At 43.4% G+C, this 24,003-nt stretch overlaps 1 protein-coding gene across 3 annotated transcripts in view; it reads left to right on the top strand.

Moving 5' to 3' along the window:
* Positions 1 to 24,003, top strand: part of pld1a (phospholipase D1a) — a 110,902-nt gene that overhangs the window by 30,137 nt on the left and 56,762 nt on the right. For 2 of the 3 annotated variants that reach the window (XM_061896351.1, XM_061896349.1), the window contains exons 6-8: positions 9,199 to 9,264; positions 17,555 to 17,613; positions 18,507 to 18,599. In XM_061896351.1, the coding sequence (XP_061752335.1) occupies positions 9,199 to 9,264; positions 17,555 to 17,613; positions 18,507 to 18,599 (218 nt within the window). Of the gene's footprint in view, positions 1 to 1,085; positions 1,143 to 9,198; positions 9,265 to 17,554; positions 17,614 to 18,506; positions 18,600 to 24,003 lie in introns of all 3 variants that reach the window. The other variant, XM_061896350.1, reaches the window with a different exon arrangement.

Raw genomic sequence — 24,003 nt, 5'->3', positions numbered from 1 at the left:
CTGGATGTTGTTGATAAATGGCTTTCACTCTGCATAGTAGTGAAGTGAAGTGAATTATATTTATGTAGCGCTTTTCTCAAGTGACTCAAAGCACTTTACATAGTGACACCCAATATCTAAGTTACATTTAAACCAGTGTGGGTGGCACTGGGAGCAGGTGGGTAAAGTGTCTTGCCCAAGGACACAACAGCAGTAACTAGGATGGCACAAGCGGGAATCGAACCTGCAACCCTCAAGTTGCTGGCAAGGCCACTCTACCAACCGAGCTAAAGTAGAGCTTTAACTTGCACTTACAGATGTAGCGACCAACTGTATTTAGTGACAGTGGTTTTTTGAAGTGTTCCTGAGCCCAAGTGGTGATATCCTTTAGAGATTGATGTGGTTTTTTGATACAGTGCCGTCTGAGGGATGGAAGGTCACGGTCATTCAATGTTGGTTTCCGGCCATGCCGCTTACGTGGAGTGATTTCTCCAGATTCTCTGAACCTTTTGATGATATTATGGAGCGTAGATGTTGAAATCCCTCAATTTCTTGCAATGTCACTTTGAGAAAGGTTGTTCTTAAACGGTTTGACTATTTGCTCACGCAGTTGTGGACAAAGGGGTGTACCTCGCCCCATCCTTTCTTGTGGGAAGCGGTTTTTATAGCCAATCATGGCACCCACCTGTTCCCAATTAGCCTGCACACCTGTGGGATGTTCCAAATAAGTGTTTGATGAGCATTCCTCAACTTTATCAGTATTTATTTCCACCTTTCCCAACTTCTTTGTCACGTGTTGCTGGCATAAAATTCTAAAGTTAATGATTATTTGCACACAAAAAAAATTGTTTATGAGTTTGAACATGAAATATGTTGTCTTTGTAGCATATTCAACTGAATATGGCTTGAAAAGGATTTGCAAATCATTGTATTCTGTTTATATTTACATCTAACACCATTTCCCAACTCATATGGAAACAGGGTTTGTACGAGTGTGAGACTACAAATACTTGCCGGTTGAATCAATGAGGGCAGTTTCTCATATTTTGGTTGCCTATTTATAAAAAATAAGCATACTTTACTATTTCCTGATTTTCTACAATTAGGGGTGTCCTGAGCCGATATTGATATCAGATGTGGGCCCGATATCATCAGGAAAACAAGTATGGACAATATGTGCTTGTGATATCATGTGCAATGCAAGCAAGTATCGCAGCGTGTTTACTTGTGCAAAGCTGCACCTGCCAGTTAACACCTCATTGTCCTCCAATAACCGCTCCATTTCTACAAAAGGTAAACATTCCAGGCTACTAGGAGCGAGTAGCTACACCACAGCTAAGCACACGATAGCACGCAAGCTAGACGTAGGTAATAATCTGTGCAATGTAAGACATAAACAAGTATAGTTGCATGTTAGCTGCACATACAAGGCCCGCCTATTAGAAAGTATCCAGTAACAAACGTGTCCGCATCATTCAACTTACTGCATCGTGCTTTTAGTATTATACATTCTTTTATTTAGGTGTCGCTAAAAAAACAAAAAAGCAATTACCACTCCACTTCAAGTTGAAGACAGCATGAGTTTCTTCTAGATGGTTACTTTAACTTTAAATAATAAATACTAAATAGGCCAGTGTTTGTCATAGCTGTCATTGTTCTCTGTTTGACTCGATCAAACCTGTTCTACCGTTCCACACCACATTTACAATGTTTGCTTGCTTTATTCGCCATCCTTTCCAAAAGAAAAATAGATTGCATACGTTGTGGTGGTCTGCATCCGTGGACGTGAATTAATTCATGTTTTGCTTGTTTTTACCTTATTTTCTTTCGCAAAATTGCACTAATGTTGATCAGTTTTGATGAAACCACTGGAAGATATGTGCTGCTTGTCTGCATGTTGTTGAATAAATGAACACCCCTGAGAGTGTCATTCAGGAGTGAGCAGGGGGATAATGATATACAAACCCCAAAAGCAGTGAAGTTGTCACGCTGTGTAAATGGTAAATAAAAACAGAATACAATGATTTGCAAATCCTTTTCAACTTATTTTCAATTGAATAGACTGCAAAAACAAGATACTTTATAACGTTAGAACTAGAAAACTTTGCTATTGTATTGCAAATATTGGCGCATTTTGAATTTTACTTGATTTGCAATTTAAAACTCTACTATGCAAAGCCAAAGCCATTTATCAACAACACCCAGATAAGGCGTCGGCTTCGCTGGGCCCGAGCTCATCGAAGACGGACTGATGCAAAGTATAAAAGTGTTCTGTAGTCTGATGAGTCCACATTTCAAATTGTTTTTTGGAAACCGTGGATTTGGTGTCCTCCGGACCAAAGGAGAAAAGAACCATCCAGATTGTTCTAGGCGCAAAGTGTTCTAGGCAGCATGTGTGATGGTATGGGGGTGTATTAGTAACTGACACATGTGTGATGGTATGGGGGTGTATTAGTAACTGACACATGTGTGATGGTATGGGGGTGTATTAGTAACTGACACATGTGTGATGGTATGGGGGTGTATTAGTAACTGACACATGTGTGATGGTATGGGGGTGTATTAGTAACTGACACATGTGTGATGGTATGGGGGTGTATTAGTAACTGACACATGTGTGACGGTATGGGGGTGTATTAGTAACTGACACATGTGTGATGGTATGGGGGTGTATTAGTAACTGACACATGTGTGATGGTATGGGGGTGTATTAGTAACTGACACGTGTGATGGTATGGGGGTGTATTAGTAACTGACACATGTGTGATGGTATGGGGGTGTATTAGTAACTGACACACGTGTGATGGTATGGGGGTGTATTAGTAACTGACACATGTGTGATGGTATGGGGGTGTATTAGTAACTGACACGTGTGATGGTATGGGGGTGTATTAGTAACTGACACATGTGTGATGGTATGGGGGTGTATTAGTAACTGACACATGTGTGATGGTATGGGGGTGTATTAGTAACTGACACATGTGTGATAGTATGGGGGTGTATTAGTAACTGACACATGTGTGATGGTATGGGGGTGTATTAGTAACTGACACATGTGTGATGGTATGGGGGTGTATTAGTAACTGACACATGTGTGATGGTATGGGGGTGTATTAGTAACTGACACATGTGTGATGGTATGGGGGTGTATTAGTAACTGACACATGTGTGATGGTATGGGGGTGTATTAGTAACTGACACATGTGTGATGGTATGGGGGTGTATTAGTAACTGACACATGTGTGATGGTATGGGGGTGTATTAGTAACTGACACATGTGTGACGGTATGGGGGTGTATTAGTAACTGACACATGTGTGATGGTATGGGGGTGTATTAGTAACTGACACATGTGTGATGGTATGGGGGTGTATTAGTAACTGACACATGTGTGACGGTATGGGGGTGTATTAGTAACTGACACATGTGTGATGGTATGGGGGTGTATTAGTAACTGACACATGTGTGATGGTATGGGGGTGTATTAGTAACTGACACATGTGTGATGGTATGGGGGTGTATTAGTAACTGACACGTGTGACGGTATGGGGGTGTATTAGTAACTGACACATGTGTGATGGTATGGGGGTGTATTAGTAACTGACACATGTGTGATGGTATGGGGGTGTATTAGTAACTGACACATGTGTGATGGTATGGGGGTGTATTAGTAACTGACACATGTGTGATGGTATGGGGGTGTATTAGTAACTGACACATGTGTGATGGTATGGGGGTGTATTAGTAACTGACACGTGTGATGGTATGGGGGTGTATTAGTAACTGACACATGTGTGATGGTATGGGGGTGTATTAGTAACTGACACATGTGTGATGGTATGGGGGTGTATTAGTAACTGACACGTGTGATGGTATGGGGGTGTATTAGTAACTGACACATGTGTGATGGTATGGGGGTGTATTAGTAACTGACACACGTGTGATGGTATGGGGGTGTATTAGTAACTGACACATGTGTGATGGTATGGGGGTGTATTAGTAACTGACACGTGTGATGGTATGGGGGTGTATTAGTAACTGACACATGTGTGATGGTATGGGGGTGTATTAGTAACTGACACATGTGTGATGGTATGGGGGTGTATTAGTAACTGACACATGTGTGATAGTATGGGGGTGTATTAGTAACTGACACATGTGTGATGGTATGGGGGTGTATTAGTAACTGACACATGTGTGATGGTATGGGGGTGTATTAGTAACTGACACATGTGTGATGGTATGGGGGTGTATTAGTAACTGACACATGTGTGATGGTATGGGGGTGTATTAGTAACTGACACATGTGTGATGGTATGGGGGTGTATTAGTAACTGACACATGTGTGATGGTATGGGGGTGTATTAGTGCCCAAGACATGGGTAACTTACACATGTGTGATGGTATGGGGGTGTATTAGTAACTGACACATGTGTGATGGTATGGGGGTGTATTAGTAACTGACACATGTGTGATGGTATGGGGGTGTATTAGTAACTGACACATGTGTGATGGTATGGGGGTGTATTAGTGCCCAAGGCATGGGTAACTTACACTGTGAAGGCACCATTAATGCTGAAAGGTACATACAGCTTTTGGAGCAACATATGTTGTCATCATGGACGCCCCTGCTTATTTCAGCAAGACAATGCCGAGCCACGTGTTACAACAGCGTGGCTTCAAAGACTGCGGTGTCATGATCTGCGGTCTGGGTCCTGTTTTATGTTATCTTCTGTTTAAGACTCCATTAGTTCCTGTTTGCACTTCCTTGTTTGTTTTGTCACCATGGCGACTCATTAGTTTTCACCTGTCTCATATGTTGGGGACACACACCTGTTCTAATGAGGAGACTACTATTTAAGCCTGACGCTGCCAGTAAGTCGGCCCGGCGACATTGTTTGTTTGACGCGTTAGTTACCATAGTTCTTGATGATAGTTTCATGCTTGATATTCATTTCATGCTCTCCTCATCCATTGTTCATGCTGCTCTTTTCTGACCACAGTAAGTGTTGTTTGTTTTACGTTCAAGTGTTAGTTTTCTTCCCTGCGCCAAGTTTGTGCCTCGCCGTGAGATGAAAACATGTTCCTACCTTCAAGCCAAGGTCTGGTCCGTTTGCTTCCCGGGAAAACAATCCTCGCAGCATAAAACTATCATCAAGAACTATGGTAACTAACGCGTGAAACAAACAATGTCGCCGGGCCGACTAACTGGCAGCCTCAGGCTTGAATAGTAGTCTCCTCATTAGAACAGGTGTATGTCCCCAACATATGAGACAGGTGAAAACTAATGAGTCGCCATGGTGACAAAACAAACAAGGAAGTGCAAACAGGAACTAATGGAGTCTTAAACAGAAGATAACATAAAATATGATCCAGACCACAGATCATGACACCCGCACTCTTTTACTATGAAGCCACCTGGCTTGGCATTGTCTTGCTGAAATAAGCAGGGGCGTCCATGATAACGTCGCTTGGATGTTGCTCCAAAAGCAGTATGTACCTTTCAGCATTAATGGTGCCTTCACAGATGTGTAAGTTACCCATGCCTTGGCCACTAATACACCCCCATACCATCACACATGCTGGCTTTTACACTTTGCTTTGGTTCAGAGGACACCACGTCCACAGTTTCCAAAAAACAATTTGAAATGTGGACTCGTCAGACCACAGAACACTTTTCCACTTTGCATCAGTCCGTCCCAGATGAGTTCGGGCCCAGCAAAGCCGGGCGGCGTTTCTGGGTGTTGTTGATAAATGGCTTTGGCTTTGCATAGTAGAGTTTTAAATTGCAAATCAAGTAAAATTCAAAATGAGCTAATATTTGCAATACAAAAACAAAGTTTTCTAGTTCTAACGTTATAAAGTATCTTGTCTTTGCAGTCTATTCAATTGAATATAAGTTGAAAAAGATTTGCAAATCATTGTATTCTCTTTTTATTTAGCATTTACACAACGTGACAACTTCACTGCTTTTGGCTTTTGTACGATTATAATTCAATCAATCAATCAATGTTTACTTATATAGCCCTAAATCACTAGTGTCTCAAAGGGCTGCACAAACCACCACGACATCCTCGGTAGGCCCACATAAGGGCAAGGAAAACTCACACCCAGTGGGACATTGGTGACAATAATGATCCAGTGGGACGTCAGTGACAATAATGATTATGAGAACCTTAGAGAGGAGGAAAGCAATGGATGTCGAGCGGGTCTAACATGATACTGTGAAAGTTCAATCCACAATGGATCCAACACAGTCGCGAGAGTCCAGTCCAAAGCGGGTCCAACTCAGCAGCGAGAGTCCCGTTCACAGCGGAGCCAGCAGGAAACCATCCCAAGCGGAGGCGGCTCAGCAGCGCAGAGATGTCGAGGCGGATCAGCAGCGCAGAGATGTCCCCAGCCGATACACAGGCAAGCAGTACATGGCCACCGGATCGGACCGGACCCCCTCCACAGGGGAGAGTGGGACATAGAAGAAAAAGAAAAGAAACAGCAGATCAACTGGTCTAAAAAGGGAGTCTATTTAAAGGCTAGAGTATACAAATGAGTTTTAAGGTGAGACTTAAATGCTTCTACTGAGGTGGCATCTCGAACTGTTACCGGGAGGGCATTCCAGAGTACTGGAGCCCGAACGGAAAACGCTCTATAGCCCGCAGACTTTTTTTGGGCTTTGAGAATCACTAACAAGCCGGAGTCCTTTGAACGCAGATTTCTTGCCGGGACATATGGTACAATACAATCGGCAAGATAGGATGGAGCTAGACCGTGTAGTATTTTATACGTAAGTAGTAAAACCTTAAAGTCACATCTTAAGTGCACAGGAAGCCAGTGCAGGTGAGCCAGTATAGGTGTATATGTATGTATATATGTATATAAAGGTATATACAGTATAGGTATATATGTATGTATATATGTATATAAAGGTATATACAGTATAGGTATATATGTATGTATATAAAGGTATATACAGTATAGGTATATATGTATGTATATATGTATATAAAGGTATATACAGTATAGGTATATATGTATGTATATATGTATATAAAGGTATATACAGTATAGGTATATATGTATGTATATATGTATATAAAGGTATATACAGTATAGGTATATATGTATGTATATATGTATATAAAAGTATATACAGTACAGGCGTAATGTGATCAAACTTTCTTGTTCTTGTCAAAAGTCTAGCAGCCGCATTTTGTACCAACTGTAATCTTTTAATGCTAGACATGGGGAGACCCGAAAATAATACGTTACAGTAGTCGAGGCGAGACGTAACAAACGCATGGATAATGATCTCAGCGTCTTTAGTGGACCGAATGGAGCGAATTTTAGCGATATTACGGAGATGAAAGAAGGCCGTTTTAGTAACGCTTTTAATGTGTGCTTCAAAGGAGAGAGTTGGGTCGAAGATAATACCCAGATTCTTTACCGTGTCGCCTTGTTTAATTGTTTGGTTGTCATATGTTAGAGTTGTATTATTAAATAGAGTTCGGTGTCTAGAAGGACCGATAATCAGCATTTCCGTTTTTTTGGCGTTGAGTTGCAAAAAGTTAGCGGACATCCATTGTTTAATTTCATTAAGACACGCCTCCAGCTGACTACAATCCGGCGTGTTGGTCAGCTTTAGGGGCATGTAGAGTTGGGTGTCATCAGCATAACAGTGAAAGCTAACACCGTATTTGCGTATGATGTCACCTAGCGGCAGCATGTAGATGCTGAAGAGTGCAGGGCCAAGGACCGAACCCTGGGGAACTCCACACGTTACCTTAACGTAGTCCGAGGTCACATTGTTATGGGAGACACACTGCATCCTATCAGTAAGATAAGAGTTAAACCAAGACAGGGCTAAGTCTGACATACCAATTCGTGTTTTGATACGTTCTAATAAAATATTATGATCGACGGTATCGAAAGCAGCGCTAAGATCGAGGAGCAGCAACATAGATGACGCATCAGAATCCATCGTTAGCAATAGATCATTAGTCATTTTTGCGAGGGCTGTCTCCGTGGAGTGATTTGCCCTGAAACCGGATTGAAAGGTTTCACATAGATTGTTAGACGCTAAGTGTTCATTTAACTGCTCCGCAACAATTTTTTCAAGGATTTTTGAAATAAAGGGAAGGTGAGACACTGGTCGGTAATTTACCATGAGGTCAGGATCGAGGTTAGGTCTTTTAAGAAGAGGATGAATAACCGCTTTTTTGAATGCTAGGGGAACAGTGCCCGAGGAAAGTGATAAGTTTATAATATTTAGCACTGATGGACCTAATAATACAAAGAGCTACTTGATCAGTTTCCCAGGAAGAGGGTCAAGTAAACATGTTGTCTGTTTTATTCCATTTACACGTTGTAACAATTCCTCTAATGTTATTTCCTCAAAACGAGAGAAACTATTTTGGAGGGCAGTATCCGCCGTATATACAATCGTGTCAGTGTTAATAGAACCCCGTTGTAGCTGGGACGCATTGTCTTTAATCTCCTTTCTAATGACTTCAATTTTCTTACTAAAGAATTGCATAAAGTCATCAGCTGAGTGGGTGGAGCTACTGGAAGGAGTCCCTTGTTGGGTTAGCGATGCTACCGTACTAAACAAAAATTTAGGATCGTTTTTATTGCGGTGGATGAGATTTGAGTAATAATTAGCTTTAGCTAAGGTAAGCATGCGTTTATAAGTTATTAAACCATCACTAAATGCTTGATGGTGCACCTCAAGTTTAGTCGTGCGCCATTTGCGTTCCAGCTTTCTGCATAATAATTTCTGAGCTCTAGTTTCTTCTGTAAACCACGGGGTGCGCTTTTTTGGAGCCTTTTTTAACTTTAGCGGTGCTATGTTATCAATGGTTTCGCGCAGGGCGTCGTTAAAGTTGTTAGTGAGGTTATCAATAGAGCCCACATACTTTGGGAATGGTGCCATTACCGAGGGCAGTAGGTCAGCAAGAGTTGTTGTTGTGGCTGTATTAATGTTGCGGCTGCTATAGCAGTTATTATTATTATTAGTTTGACGAACATGCGTCTGAACCTCGAATTTTATAAGGTAATGATCGGACAATACTTTAGTATACGGGAGCATCGTAACTTATTAGTGGTATTCCTACTGCCTACTGCCGTTTTGTCACAAGTGTACAAAAGTGTGTGTGTGTGTGTGTGTGTGTGTGTGTGTGTGTGTGTGTGTGTGTGTGTGTGTGTGTGTGTGTGTGTGTTTCTGCAGAGACAACTAGAGGACTATTTGAACAAGCTGCTGAAGATGTCCATGTACCGCAAATACCACCACACTGTAAGTGATGATGATGATGATGATGATGATGATATGTTTTTTTATTATTGACATCTGTTGAGTCATAACGTTGACTCAAGTTTAATTATTAGTCAGACTCAAACAACGTCATCTGATGCCAAAGAAAACAAAAAAAGGCTGCATGCATTAGTCAGAACAGACTTTAGGAAAGTGCATCCTGTACCTTGGCCGATGTTGTTTTGTGGCCTTATTTTATGTGCGTGTTGCTTTGTGGCCTTATTTTATGTGCGTATTGCCCGATGTTGTTTTATGGCCTTATTTTATGTGCGTATTGCCCGATGTTGTTTTATGGCCTTATTTTATGTGCGTATTGCCCGATGTTGTTTTATGGCCTTATTTTATGTGCGTATTGCCCGATGTTGTTTTGTGGCCTTATTTTATGTGCGTATTGCCCGATGTTGTTTTATGGCCTTATTTTATGTGCGTATTGCCCGATGTTGTTTTATGGCCTTATTTTATGTGCGTATTGCCCGATGTTGTTTTGTGGCCTTATTTTATGTGCGTATTGCCCGATGTTGTTTTATGGCCTTATTTTATGTGCGTATTGCCCGATGTTGTTTTATGGCCTTATTTTATGTGCGTATTGCCCGATGTTGCTTTATGGCCTTATTTTATGTGCGTATTGCCCGATGTTGTTTTATGGCCTTATTTTATGTGCGTATTGCCCGATGTTGTTTTATGGCCTTATTTTATGTGCGTATTGCCCGATGTTGTTTTATGGCCTTATTTTATGTGCGTATTGCCCGATGTTGCTTTGTGGCCTTATTTTATGTGCGTATTGCCCGATGTTGTTTTATGGCCTTATTTTATGTGCGTATTGCCCGATGTTGTTTTATGGCCTTATTTTATGTGCGTATTGCCCGATGTTGTTTTATGGCCTTATTTTATGTGCGTATTGCCCGATGTTGCTTTGTGGCCTTATTTTATGTGCGTATTGCCCGATGTTGTTTTATGGCCTTATTTTATGTGCGTATTGCCCGATGTTGTTTTATGGCCTTATTTTATGTGCGTATTGCCCGATGTTGTTTTATGGCCTTATTTTATGTGCGTATTGCCCGATGTTGTTTTATGGCCTTATTTTATGTGCGTATTGCCCGATGTTGTTTTATGGCCTTATTTTATGTGTGTATTGCCCGATGTTGTTTTGTGGCCTTATTTTATGTGCGTATTGCCCGATGTTGTTTTATGGCCTTATTTTATGTGCGTATTGCCCGATGTTGTTTTATGGCCTTATTTTATGTGCGTATTGCCCGATGTTGTTTTGTGGCCTTATTTTATGTGCGTATTGCCCGATGTTGTTTTATGGCCTTATTTTATGTGCGTATTGCCCGATGTTGTTTTATGGCCTTATTTTATGTGCGTATTGCCCGATGTTGTTTTATGGCCTTATTTTATGTGCGTGTTGCTTTGTGGCCTTATTTTATGTGTGTATTGCCCGATGTTGTTTTATGGCCTTATTTTATGTGCGTGTTGCTTTGTGGCCTTATTTTATGTGTGTATTGCCCGATGTTGTTTTGTGGCCTTATTTTATGTGCGTGTTGCCCGATGTTGTTTTGTGGCCTTATTTTATGTGCGTATTGCCCGATGTTGTTTTATGTCCTTATTTTATGTGCGTATTGCCCGATGTTGTTTTATGGCCTTATTTTATGTGCGTATTGCCCGATGTTGCTTTGTGGCCTTATTTTATGTGCGTATTGCTCGATGTTGTTTTATGGCCTTATTTTATGTGCGTATTGCCCGATGTTGTTTTGTGGCCTTATTTTATGTGCGTATTGCCCGATGTTGTTTTATGGCCTTATTTTATGTGCGTATTGCCCGATGTTGTTTTATGGCCTTATTTTATGTGCGTGTTGCTTTGTGGCCTTATTTTATGTGTGTATTGCCCGATGTTGTTTTGTGGCCTTATTTTATGTGCGTGTTGCTTTATGGCCTTATTTTATGTGCGTATTGCCCGATGTTGTTTTGTGGCCTTATTTTATGTGCGTATTGCCCGATGTTGTTTTATGGCCTTATTTTATGTGCGTATTGCCCGATGTTGTTTTATGGCCTTATTTTATGTGCGTATTGCCCGATGTTGTTTTGTGGCCTTATTTTATGTGCGTATTGCTCGATGTTGTTTTATGGCCTTATTTTATGTGCGTATTGCCCGATGTTGCTTTGTGGCCTTATTTTATGTGCGTATTGCTCGATGTTGTTTTATGGCCTTATTTTATGTGCGTATTGCCCGATGTTGCTTTGTGGCCTTATTTTATGTGCGTATTGCTCGATGTTGTTTTATGGCCTTATTTTATGTGCGTATTGCCCGATGTTGTTTTGTGGCCTTATTTTATGTGCGTATTGCCCGATGTTGTTTTATGGCCTTATTTTATGTGCGTATTGCCCGATGTTGTTTTGTGGCCTTATTTTATGTGCGTATTGCCCGATGTTGTTATTTTGGCCTTATTTTATGTGCGTATTGCCCGATGTTGTTTTATGGCCTTATTTTATGTGCGTATTGCCCGATGTTGTTTTATGGCCTTATTTTATGTGCGTATTGCCCGATGTTGTTTTGTGGCCTTATTTTATGTGCGTATTGCCCGATGTTGTTTTATGGCCTTATTTTATGTGCGTATTGCCCGATGTTGTTTTATGGCCTTATTTTATGTGCGTATTGCCCGATGTTGTTTTATGGCCTTATTTTATGTGCGTATTGCCCGATGTTGTTTTATGGCCTTATTTTATGTGCGTATTGCCCGATGTTGCTTTGTGGCCTTATTTTATGTGCGTATTGCCCGATGTTGCTTTGTGGCCTTATTTTATGTGCGTATTGCCCGATGTTGCTTTGTGGCCTTATTTTATGTGCGTATTGCCCGATGTTGTTTTATGGCCTTATTTTATGTGCGCATTGCCCGATGTTGTTTTATGGCCTTATTTTATGTGCGTATTGCCCGATGTTGTTTTATGGCCTTATTTTATGTGCGTATTGCCCGATGTTGTTTTATGGCCTTATTTTATGTGCGTATTGCCCGATGTTGCTTTATGGCCTTATTTTATGTGCGTATTGCCCGATGTTGTTTTATGGCCTTATTTTATGTGCGTATTGCCCGATGTTGTTTTATGGCCTTATTTTATGTGCGTATTGCCCGATGTTGCTTTGTGGCCTTATTTTATGTGCGTATTGCCCGATGTTGTTTTATGGCCTTATTTTATGTGCGTATTGCCCGATGTTGCTTTGTGGCCTTATTTTATGTGCGTATTGCCCGATGTTGTTTTATGGCCTTATTTTATGTGCGTATTGCCCGATGTTGTTTTATGGCCTTATTTTATGTGCGTATTGCCCGATGTTGTTTTATGGCCTTATTTTATGTGCGTATTGCCCGATGTTGTTTTATGGCCTTATTTTATGTGCGTATTGCCCGATGTTGTTTTATGGCCTTATTTTATGTGCGTATTGCCCGATGTTGCTTTGTGGCCTTATTTTATGTGCGTATTGCCCGATGTTGTTTTGTGGCCTTATTTTATGTGCGTATTGCCCGATGTTGTTTTATGGCCTTATTTTATGTGCGTATTGCCCGATGTTGTTTTGTGGCCTTATTTTATGTGCGTATTGCCCGATGTTGTTTTGTGGCCTTATTTTATGTGCGTATTGCCCGATGTTGTTTTGTGGCCTTATTTTATGTGCGTATTGCCCGATGTTGTTTTGTGGCCTTATTTTATGTGCGTATTGCCCGATGTTGTTTTGTGGCCTTATTTTATGTGCGTATTGCCCGATGTTGTTTTGTGGCCTTATTTTATGTGCGTATTGCCCGATGTTGTTTTATGGCCTTATTTTATGTGCGTATTGCCCGATGTTGTTTTATGGCCTTATTTTATGTGCGTATTGCCCGATGTTGTTTTGTGGCCTTATTTTATGTGCGTATTGCCCGATGTTGTTTTGTGGCCTTATTTTATGTGCGTATTGCCCGATGTTGTTTTGTGGCCTTATTTTATGTGCGTATTGCCCGATGTTGTTTTGTGGCCTTATTTTATGTGCGTATTGCCCGATGTTGTTTTATGGCCTTATTTTATGTGCGTATTGCCCGATGTTGCTTTGTGGCCTTATTTTATGTGCGTATTGCCCGATGTTGTTTTATGGCCTTATTTTATGTGCGTATTGCCCGATGTTGTTTTATGGCCTTATTTTATGTGCGTATTGCCCGATGTTGTTTTATGGCCTTATTTTATGTGCGTATTGCCCGATGTTGTTTTATGGCCTTGTTTTATGTGCGTATTGCCCGATGTTGTTTTATGGCCTTATTTTATGTGCGTATTGCCCGATGTTGTTTTATGGCCTTATTTTATGTGCGTATTGCCCGATGTTGTTTTATGGCCTTATTTTATGTGCGTATTGCCCGATGTTGTTTTATGGCCTTATTTTATGTGCGTATTGCCCGATGTTGTTTTATGGCCTTATTTTATGTGCGTATTGCCCGATGTTGTTTTATGGCCTTATTTTATGTGCGTATTGCCCGATGTTGTTTTATGGCCTTATTTTATGTGCGTATTGCCCGATGTTGTTTTATGGCCTTATTTTATGTGTGTATTGCCCGATGTTGTTTTGTGGCCTTATTTTATGTGCGTATTGCCCGATGTTGTTTTATGGCCTTATTTTATGTGCGTATTGCCCGATGTTGTTTTGTGGCCTTATTTTATGTGCGTATTGCCCGATGTTGTTTTATGGCCTTATTTTATGTGCGTATTGCCCGATGTTGTTTTGTGGCCTTATTTTATGTGCGTATTGCCCGATGTTGTTTTATGGCCTTATTTTATGTGCGTATTGCCCGATGTTGTTTTATGGCCTTATTTTATGTGCGTATTGCCCGATGTTGTTTTATGGCCTTATTTTATGTGCGTGTTGCTTTGTGGCCTTATTTTATGTGTGTATTGCCCGATGTTGTTTTATGGCCTTATTTTATGTGCGTGTTGCTTTGTGGCCTTATTTTATGTGTGTATTGCCCGATGTTGTTTTGTGGCCTTATTTTATGTGCGTGTTGCCCGATGTTTTGTGGCCTTATTTTATGTGCGTATTGCCCGATGTTGTTTTATGTCCTTATTTTATGTGCGTATTGCCCGATGTTGTTTTATGGCCTTATTTTATGTGCGTATTGCCCGATGTTGCTTTGTGGCCTTATTTTATGTGCGTATTGCTCGATGTTGTTTTATGGCCTTATTTTATGTGCGTATTGCCCGATGTTGTTTTGTGGCCTTATTTTATGTGCGTATTGCCCGATGTTGTTTTATGGCCTTATTTTATGTGCGTATTGCCCGATGTTGTTTTATGGCCTTATTTTATGTGCGTGTTGCTTTGTGGCCTTATTTTATGTGTGTATTGCCCGATGTTGTTTTGTGGCCTTATTTTATGTGCGTGTTGCTTTATGGCCTTATTTTATGTGCGTATTACCCGATGTTGTTTTGTGGCCTTATTTTATGTGCGTATTGCCCGATGTTGTTTTATGGCCTTATTTTATGTGCGTATTGCCCGATGTTGTTTTATGGCCTTATTTTATGTGCGTATTGCCCGATGTTGTTTTGTGGCCTTATTTTATGTGCGTATTGCCCGATGTTGTTTTATGGCCTTATTTTATGTGCGTATTGCCCGATGTTGTTTTATGGCCTTATTTTATGTGCGTATTGCCCGATGTTGTTTTATGGCCTTATTTTATGTGCGTATTGCCCGATGTTGCTTTGTGGCCTTATTTTATGTGCGTATTGCCCGATGTTGTTTTATGGCCTTATTTTATGTGCGTATTGCCCGATGTTGTTTTATGGCCTTATTTTATGTGCTTGTTGCTTTGTGGCCTTATTTTATGTGTGTATTGCCCGATGTTGTTTTATGGCCTTATTTTATGTGCGTGTTGCTTTGTGGCCTTATTTTATGTGTGTATTGCCCGATGTTGTTTTGTGGCCTTATTTTATGTGCGTGTTGCCCGATGTTGTTTTGTGGCCTTATTTTATGTGCGTATTGCCCGATGTTGTTTTATGTCCTTATTTTATGTGCGTATTGCCCGATGTTGTTTTATGGCCTTATTTTATGTGCGTATTGCCCGATGTTGCTTTGTGGCCTTATTTTATGTGCGTATTGCTCGATGTTGTTTTATGGCCTTATTTTATGTGCGTATTGCCCGATGTTGTTTTGTGGCCTTATTTTATGTGCGTATTGCCCGATGTTGTTTTATGGCCTTATTTTATGTGCGTATTGCCCGATGTTGTTTTATGGCCTTATTTTATGTGCGTGTTGCTTTGTGGCCTTATTTTATGTGTGTATTGCCCGATGTTGTTTTGTGGCCTTATTTTATGTGCGTGTTGCTTTATGGCCTTATTTTATGTGCGTATTGCCCGATGTTGTTTTGTGGCCTTATTTTATGTGCGTATTGCCCGATGTTGTTTTGTGGCCTTATTTTATGTGCGTGTTGCTTTATGGCCTTATTTTATGTGCGTATTGCCCGATGTTGTTTTATGGCCTTATTTTATGTGCGTATTGCCCGATGTTGTTTTATGGCCTTATTTTATGTGCGTATTGCCCGATGTTGTTTTGTGGCCTTATTTTATGTGCGTATTGCCCGATGTTGTTTTATGGCCTTATTTTATGTGCGTATTGCCCGATGTTGTTTTATGGCCTTATTTTATGTGCGTATTGCCCGATGTTGTTTTATGGCCTTATTTTATGTGCGTATTGCCCGATGTTGTTTTGTGGCCTTATTTTATGTGCGTATTGCCCGATGTTGTTTTATGGCCTTATTTTATGTGCGTATTGCCCGATGTTGTTTTATGGCCTTATTTTATGTGCGTATTGCCCGATGTTGTTTTATGGCCTTATTTTATGTGCGTATTGCCCGATGTTGTTTTGTGGCCTTATTTTATGTGCGTATTGCCCGATGTTGTTTTATGGCCTTATTTTATGTGCGTATTGCCCGATGTTGTTTTATGGCCTTATTTTATGTGCGTATTGCCCGATGTTGTTTTATGGCCTTATTTTATGTGCGTATTGCCCGATGTTGTTTTATGGCCTTATTTTATGTGCGTATTGCCCGATGTTGTTTTGTGGCCTTATTTTATGTGCGTATTGCCCGATGTTGTTTTATGGCCTTATTTTATGTGCGTATTGCCCGATGTTGTTTTATGGCCTTATTTTATGTGCGTATTGCCCGATGTTGTTTTATGGCCTTATTTTATGTGCGTGTTGCCCGATGTTGTTTTATGGCCTTATTTTATGTGCGTATTGCCCGATGTTGTTTTATGGCCTTATTTTATGTGCGTATTGCCCGATGTTGTTTTGTGGCCTTATTTTATGTGCGTATTGCCCGATGTTGTTTTATGGCCTTATTTTATGTGCGTATTGCCCGATGTTGTTTTATGGCCTTATTTTATGTGCGTATTGCCCGATGTTGTTTTATGGCCTTATTTTATGTGCGTATTGCCCGATGTTGTTTTATGGCCTTATTTTATGTGCGTATTGCCCGATGTTGTTTTATGGCCTTATTTTATGTGCGTATTGCCCGATGTTGTTTTATGGCCTTATTTTATGTGCGTATTGCCCGATGTTGTTTTGTGGCCTTATTTTATGTGCGTATTGCCCGATGTTGTTTTATGGCCTTATTTTATGTGCGTATTGCCCGATGTTGTTTTATGGCCTTATTTTATGTGCGTATTGCCCGATGTTGTTTTATGGCCTTATTTTATGTGCGTATTGCCCGATGTTGTTTTATGGCCTTATTTTATGTGCGTATTGCCCGATGTTGTTTTATGGCCTTATTTTATGTGCGTATTGCCCGATGTTGTTTTGTGGCCTTATTTTATGTGCGTATTGCCCGATGTTGCTTTGTGGCCTTATTTTATGTGCGTATTGCCCGATGTTGTTTTATGTCCTTATTTTATGTGCGTATTGCCCGATGTTGTTTTATGGCCTTATTTTATGTGCGTATTGCCCGATGTTGTTTTATGGCCTTATTTTATGTGCGTATTGCCCGATGTTGTTTTATGGCCTTATTTTATGTGCGTATTGCCCGATGTTGTTTTGTGGCCTTATTTTATGTGCGTATTGCCCGATGTTGCTTTGTGGCCTTATTTTATGTGCGTATTGAATGAAAAACAGCAGCCATTGTGTGCAGAAGGTGTAACTTTGATGCAGAAGAACATTCTGCATCATTGCAGCACATTCATTATTTGCTTTAAGTGTGAGTCACATTTGACACAATATGAGAGGGACAAGCGGTAGAAAATGGATGAAACCTTTTTTTTTTTTTTTAATCAGATGGAGTTTATCGACGTCAGCCAGCTGTCGTTCATCCACGACCTCGGCCCTAAGGGACTGTAAGCCTTTTATCATTGTTTTCGTTTTAGTTGCAGATTTATTCGTTTTTTTATTGTGTTAATATTAAAAAATGTGTATTTCTTAATTTCTATTTATTTAAAAATAATTATTCATGGTTAGTTTGTTAAATATTTGCACACATTCTAGACTTAGACAACATTTATTGATCCACAAGGGAAATTGTTCCACACAGTAGCTCAGTTACAAGGGATGGAAAGAGTCAGGATGGAAAGGATCATGCAGGTCTAAAGTAGACTAAAAATGTACCATAGTACCAATATAACATATATGAGATATATGCATATTTTATGTGCAGTATATAATATATACTGATGTATTATATTATTATATTGTATTTTCATATAATAATATATAACAAATCCCAATTACCACGTAGAATATTACAGCATATGTAGTAACTGCAGCAAAAAAAAAGGCAGCATAAAATAGAGATCAGATCCAGCAGAAAATATACATCTATATTATTATAAATATGAGATTATTAAAACAAATATAAATATGTAAAATATACAACACGTATGATTTCAATAAAATTTGAGCAATTGGTAGAAAATGGATGGTTGGTTGTTTTTCCAATATCTTTTTTTATTTTTTATTTAGAAAATTTGCCATTATTTTATTACCTGGCCAGCATCTAGAAAAATACAAAATACAATAAGATAATATTTAATATGTACAGATTAAGGTGGATATATTATTAAATTATATTGTGATCTGACCAACATTCTAACATTTTATTTACATTTTTTAAATAGATTTTACACAATTACTGTAAATGTTTATACCATAAATATAATTGACTTATCATTATTGTGTGTGTGTTATTATTATTATTATTATTATTATTAGTGTGTGTGTGTGTGTGTTGCAGGGAAGGGATGATTTACAAGCGCTCAGGTGGTCACCGCATCCCGGGTTTGAACTGCTGTGGTCACACCAAGGCTTGTTATCGCTGGTCCAAACGGTTGGTATCACACTTTTCTCTTTAGTTGAGCACCTCTCGTTCTTTCTGAAGTACAAAAACCCAAAGCCAGAGAAGTTGTCACGTTGTGTAAATGTTAAATAAAAAGTGAATACAATGATTTGCAAATCCTTTTCAACTTATATTCAATTAAATAGACTGCAAAGACAAGATATTTCATGTTCAAAGCGACAAACTTCATTTATTTTTTTGCAAACAATCAATAACTTAAAATTTAATGGCAGCAACACATTGCAAAAAGTTGTCACAGGGACATTTTTACCAGTGTGTTACATGGCCTTTCCTTTTAAAGACCTACTGAAATGAGATGTTCTTATTTAAAGGGGGATAGCAGCTCCATTCTATGTGTCATACTTCATCATTTCCCCATATTTTTGCTGAAAGGATTTAGTAGAGAACATGGATGATAAAGTTGGCAACTGCAGAAAAGTCCTGCCTGTACCAGAAGTCTCAGACGATGACGTCACATGTTGATGACGTCACATGTTGATGAGGTCACATGTTGATGAGGTCACATGTTGATGAGGTCACATGTTGATGAGGTCACATGTTGATGACGTCACACGTTGATGACGTCACATGTTGATGAGGTCACATGTTGATGACGTCACATGTTGATGACGTCACATGTTGATGACGTCACATGTTGATGAGGTCACATGTTGATGTCTCCTCACATCTTCACATTGTTTTTTAAGGGAGACTCCAACAAAAAGTGCTATTTGGACAGAGAAAACGACAATTTCCCCATTAATTTGAGCGAGGATGAAAGATTCGTGTTTGAGGATATTGATAGCGGCGGACTAGAAAAAACAAAAACAAAACGCGATTGCATTGGGACAGATTCAGATGTTTTTAGACACATTTACTAGGATAAATCTGGGAAATCTTTTATCTTTCTATTGTGTTGCTAGTGTTTTAGTGACTTTAATAGTACCTGATAGTCGGAAGGGTGTCTCCACGGGTGTGTTGACCCGCAGTGTCTCAGGGGTGTGTTGACCCGCAGTGTCTCAGGGGTGTCATGACCCACAGTGTCTCAGGGGTGTCATGACCCGCAGTGTCTCAGGGGTGTCATGACCCACAGTGTCTCAGGGGTGTCATGACCCACAGTGTCTCAGGGGTGTCATGACCCACAGTGTCTCACGGGTGTCATGACCCACAGTGTCTCAGGGGTGTCATGACCCACAGTGTCTCAGGGGTGTCATGACCCACAGTGTCTCAGGGGTGTCATGACCCACAGTGTCTCAGGGGTGTCATGACCCACAGTGTCTCAGGGGTGTCATGACCCACAGTGTCTCAGGGGTGTCATGACCCACAGTGTCTCAGGGGTGTCATGACCCACAGTGTCTCACGGGTGTCATGACCCACAGTGTCTCAGGGGTGTCATGACCCACAGTGTCTCACGGGTGTCATGACCCACAGTGTCTCAGGGGTGTCATGACCCACAGTGTCTCAGGGGTGTCATGACCCACAGTGTCTCAGGGGTGTCATGACCCACAGTGTCTCAGGGGTGTCATGACCCACAGTGTCTCAGGGGTGTCATGACCCACAGTGTCTCACGGGTGTCATGACCCACAGTGTCTCAGGGGTGTCATGACCCGCAGTGTCTCAGGGGTGTGTTGACCCGCAGTGTCTCACGGGTGTCATGACCCACAGTGTCTCAGGGGTGTCATGACCCGCAGTGTCTCAGGGGTGTGTTGACCCGCAGTGTCTCAGGGGTGTCATGACCCACAGTGTCTCAGGGGTGTCATGACCCACAGTGTCTCAGGGGTGTCATGACCCACAGTGTCTCACGGGTGTCATGACCCACAGTGTCTCAGGGGTGTCATGACCCACAGTGTCTCAGGGGTGTCATGACCCACAGTGTCTCAGGGGTGTCATGACCCACAGTGTCTCAGGGGTGTCATGACCCACAGTGTCTCACGGGTGTCATGACCCACAGTGTCTCAGGGGTGTCATGACCCACAGTGTCTCACGGGTGTCATGACCCACAGTGTCTCAGGGGTGTCATGACCCGCAGTGTCTCAGGGGTGTGTTGACCCGCAGTGTCTCACGGGTGTCATGACCCACAGTGTCTCAGGGGTGTCATGACCCGCAGTGTCTCAGGGGTGTGTTGACCCGCAGTGTCTCAGGGGTGTCATGACCCACAGTGTCTCAGGGGTGTCATGACCCACAGTGTCTCAGGGGTGTCATGACCCACAGTGTCTCAGGGGTGTCATGACCCACAGTGTCTCAGGGGTGTCATGACCCGCAGTGTCTCAGGGGTGTCATGACCCACAGTGTCTCAGGGGTGTCATGACCCACAGTGTCTCAGGGGTGTCATGACCCGCAGTGTCTCAGGGGTGTCATGACCCACAGTGTCTCACGGGTGTCATGACCCACAGTGTCTCAGGGGTGTCATGACCCACAGTGTCTCAGGGGTGTCATGACCCGCAGTGTCTCAGGGGTGTCATGACCCGCAGTGTCTCAGGGGTGTCATGACCCACAGTGTCTCAGGGGTGTCATGACCCGCAGTGTCTCAGGGGTGTCATGACCCACAGTGTCTCACGGGTGTCATGACCCACAGTGTCTCAGGGGTGTCATGACCCACAGTGTCTCAGGGGTGTCATGACCCGCAGTGTCTCAGGGGTGTCATGACCCGCAGTGTCTCAGGGGTGTCATGACCCACAGTGTCTCAGGGGTGTCATGACCCACAGTGTCTCAGGGGTGTCATGACCCACAGTGTCTCACGGGTGTCATGACCCACAGTGTCTCAGGGGTGTCATGACCCACAGTGTCTCAGGGGTGTCATGACCCGCAGTGTCTCAGGGGTGTCATGACCCGCAGTGTCTCAGGGGTGTCATGACCCACAGTGTCTCAGGGGTGTCATGACCCACAGTGTCTCAGGGGTGTCATGACCCGCAGTGTCTCAGGGGTGTCATGACCCGCAGTGTCTCAGGGGTGTCATGACCCACAGTGTCTCAGGGGTGTCATGACCCACAGTGTCTCAGGGGTGTCATGACCCACAGTGTCTCAGGGGTGTCATGACCCACAGTGTCTCAGGGGTGTCATGACCCGCAGTGTCTCAGGGGTGACATGACCCGCAGTGTCTCAGGGGTGTCATGACCCGCAGTGTCTCAGGGGTGTCATGACCCACAGTGTCTCAGGGGTGTCATGACCCACAGTGTCTCAGGGGTGTCATGACCCGCAGTGTCTCAGGGGTGTCATGACCCGCAGTGTCTCAGGGGTGTCATGACCCGCAGTGTCTCAGGGGTGTCATGACCCGCAGTGTCTCAGGGGTGTCATGACCCGCAGTGTCTCAGGGGTGTCATGACCCGCAGTGTCTCAGGGGTGTCATGACCCGCAGTGTCTCAGGGGTGTCATGACCCGCAGTGTCTCAGGGGTGTCATGACCCGCAGTGTCTCAGGGGTGTCATGACCCGCAGTGTCTCAGGGGTGTCATGACCCGCAGTGTCTCAGGGGTGTCATGACCCACAGTGTCTCAGGGGTGTCATGACCCACAGTGTCTCAGGGGTGTCATGACCCACAGTGTCTCAGGGGTGTCATGACCCACAGTGTCTCAGGGGTGTCATGACCCACAGTGTCTCAGGGGTGTCATGACCCACAGTGTCTCACGGGTGTCATGACCCACAGTGTCTCAGGGGTGTCATGACCCGCAGTGTCTCAGGGGTGTCATGACCCGCAGTGTCTCAGGGGTGTCATGACCCGCAGTGTCTCAGGGGTGTCATGACCCGCAGTGTCTCAGGGGTGTCATGACCCACAGTGTCTCAGGGGTGTCATGACCCACAGTGTCTCAGGGGTGTCATGACCCACAGTGTCTCACGGGTGTCATGACCCACAGTGTCTCAGGGGTGTCATGACCCGCAGTGTCTCAGGGGTGTCATGACCCGCAGTGTCTCAGGGGTGTCATGACCCGCAGTGTCTCAGGGGTGTCATGACCCACAGTGTCTCAGGGGTGTCATGACCCGCAGTGTCTCAGGGGTGTCATGACCCGCAGTGTCTCAGGGGTGTCATGACCCACAGTGTCTCAGGGGTGTCATGACCCACAGTGTCTCAGGGGTGTCATGACCCGCAGTGTCTCAGGGGTGTGTTGACCCGCAGTGTCTCACGGGTGTCATGACCCACAGTGTCTCAGGGGTGTCATGACCCGCAGTGTCTCAGGGGTGTGTTGACCCGCAGTGTCTCACGGGTGTCATGACCCCCAGTGTCTCAGGGGTGTCATGACCCACAGTGTCTCAGGGGTGTCATGACCCACAGTGTCTCAGGGGTGTCATGACCCGCAGTGTCTCAGGGGTGTCATGACCCACAGTGTCTCAGGGGTGTCATGACCCGCAGTGTCTCAGGGGTGTCATGACCCGCAGTGTCTCAGGGGTGTCATGACCCGCAGTGTCTCAGGGGTGTGTTGACCCGCAGTGTCTCACGGGTGTCATGACCCACAGTGTCTCAGGGGTGTCATGACCCGCAGTGTCTCAGGGGTGTGTTGACCCGCAGTGTCTCACGGGTGTCATGACCCACAGTGTCTCAGGGGTGTCATGACCCACAGTGTCTCAGGGGTGTTATGACCCACAGTGTCTCAGGGGTGTCATGACCCGCAGTGTCTCAGGGGTGTGTTGACCCGCAGTGTCTCACGGGTGTCATGACCCACAGTGTCTCAGGGGTGTCATGACCCACAGTGTCTCAGGGGTGTTATGACCCACAGTGTCTCAGGGGTGTCATGACCCACAGTGTCACAGGGGTGTCATGACCCACAGTGTCTCAGGGGTGTTATGACCCACAGTGTCTCAGGGGTGTCATGACCCGCAGTGTCTCAGGGGTGTGTTGACCCGCAGTGTCTCACGGGTGTCATGACCCGCAGTGTCTCAGGGGTGTCATGACCCACAGTGTCTCAGGGGTGTCATGACCCGCAGTGTCTCAGGGGTGTCATGACCCACAGTGTCTCAGGGGTGTCATGACCCACAGTGTCTCAGGGGTGTCATGACCCGCAGTGTCTCAGGGGTGTGTTGACCCGCAGTGTCTCACGGGTGTCATGACCCACAGTGTCTCAGGGGTGTCATGACCCACAGTGTCTCAGGGGTGTTATGACCCACAGTGTCTCAGGGGTGTCATGACCCACAGTGTCACAGGGGTGTCATGACCCACAGTGTCTCAGGGGTGTCATGACCCACAGTGTCTCAGGGGTGTCATGACCCACAGTGTCACAGGGGTGTCATGACCCACAGTGTCTCAGGGGTGTGTTGACCCGCAGTGTCTCAGGGGTGTCATGACCCACAGTGTCTCAGGGGTGTCATGACCCACAGTGTCACAGGGGTGTCATGACCCACAGTGTCTCAGGGGTGTGTTGACCCGCAGTGTCTCAGGGGTGTCATGACCCACAGTGTCTCAGGGGT

The sequence above is a fragment of the Nerophis ophidion genome, linkage group LG03 (genome assembly GCF_033978795.1).
Source record: "Nerophis ophidion isolate RoL-2023_Sa linkage group LG03, RoL_Noph_v1.0, whole genome shotgun sequence".
In the NCBI taxonomy this organism is placed as follows: Eukaryota; Metazoa; Chordata; class Actinopteri; order Syngnathiformes; family Syngnathidae; genus Nerophis; species Nerophis ophidion.
The sequence above is the reverse complement of the archived record's forward strand: the minus strand, read 5'-3'. Positions and strand labels throughout refer to the sequence as shown.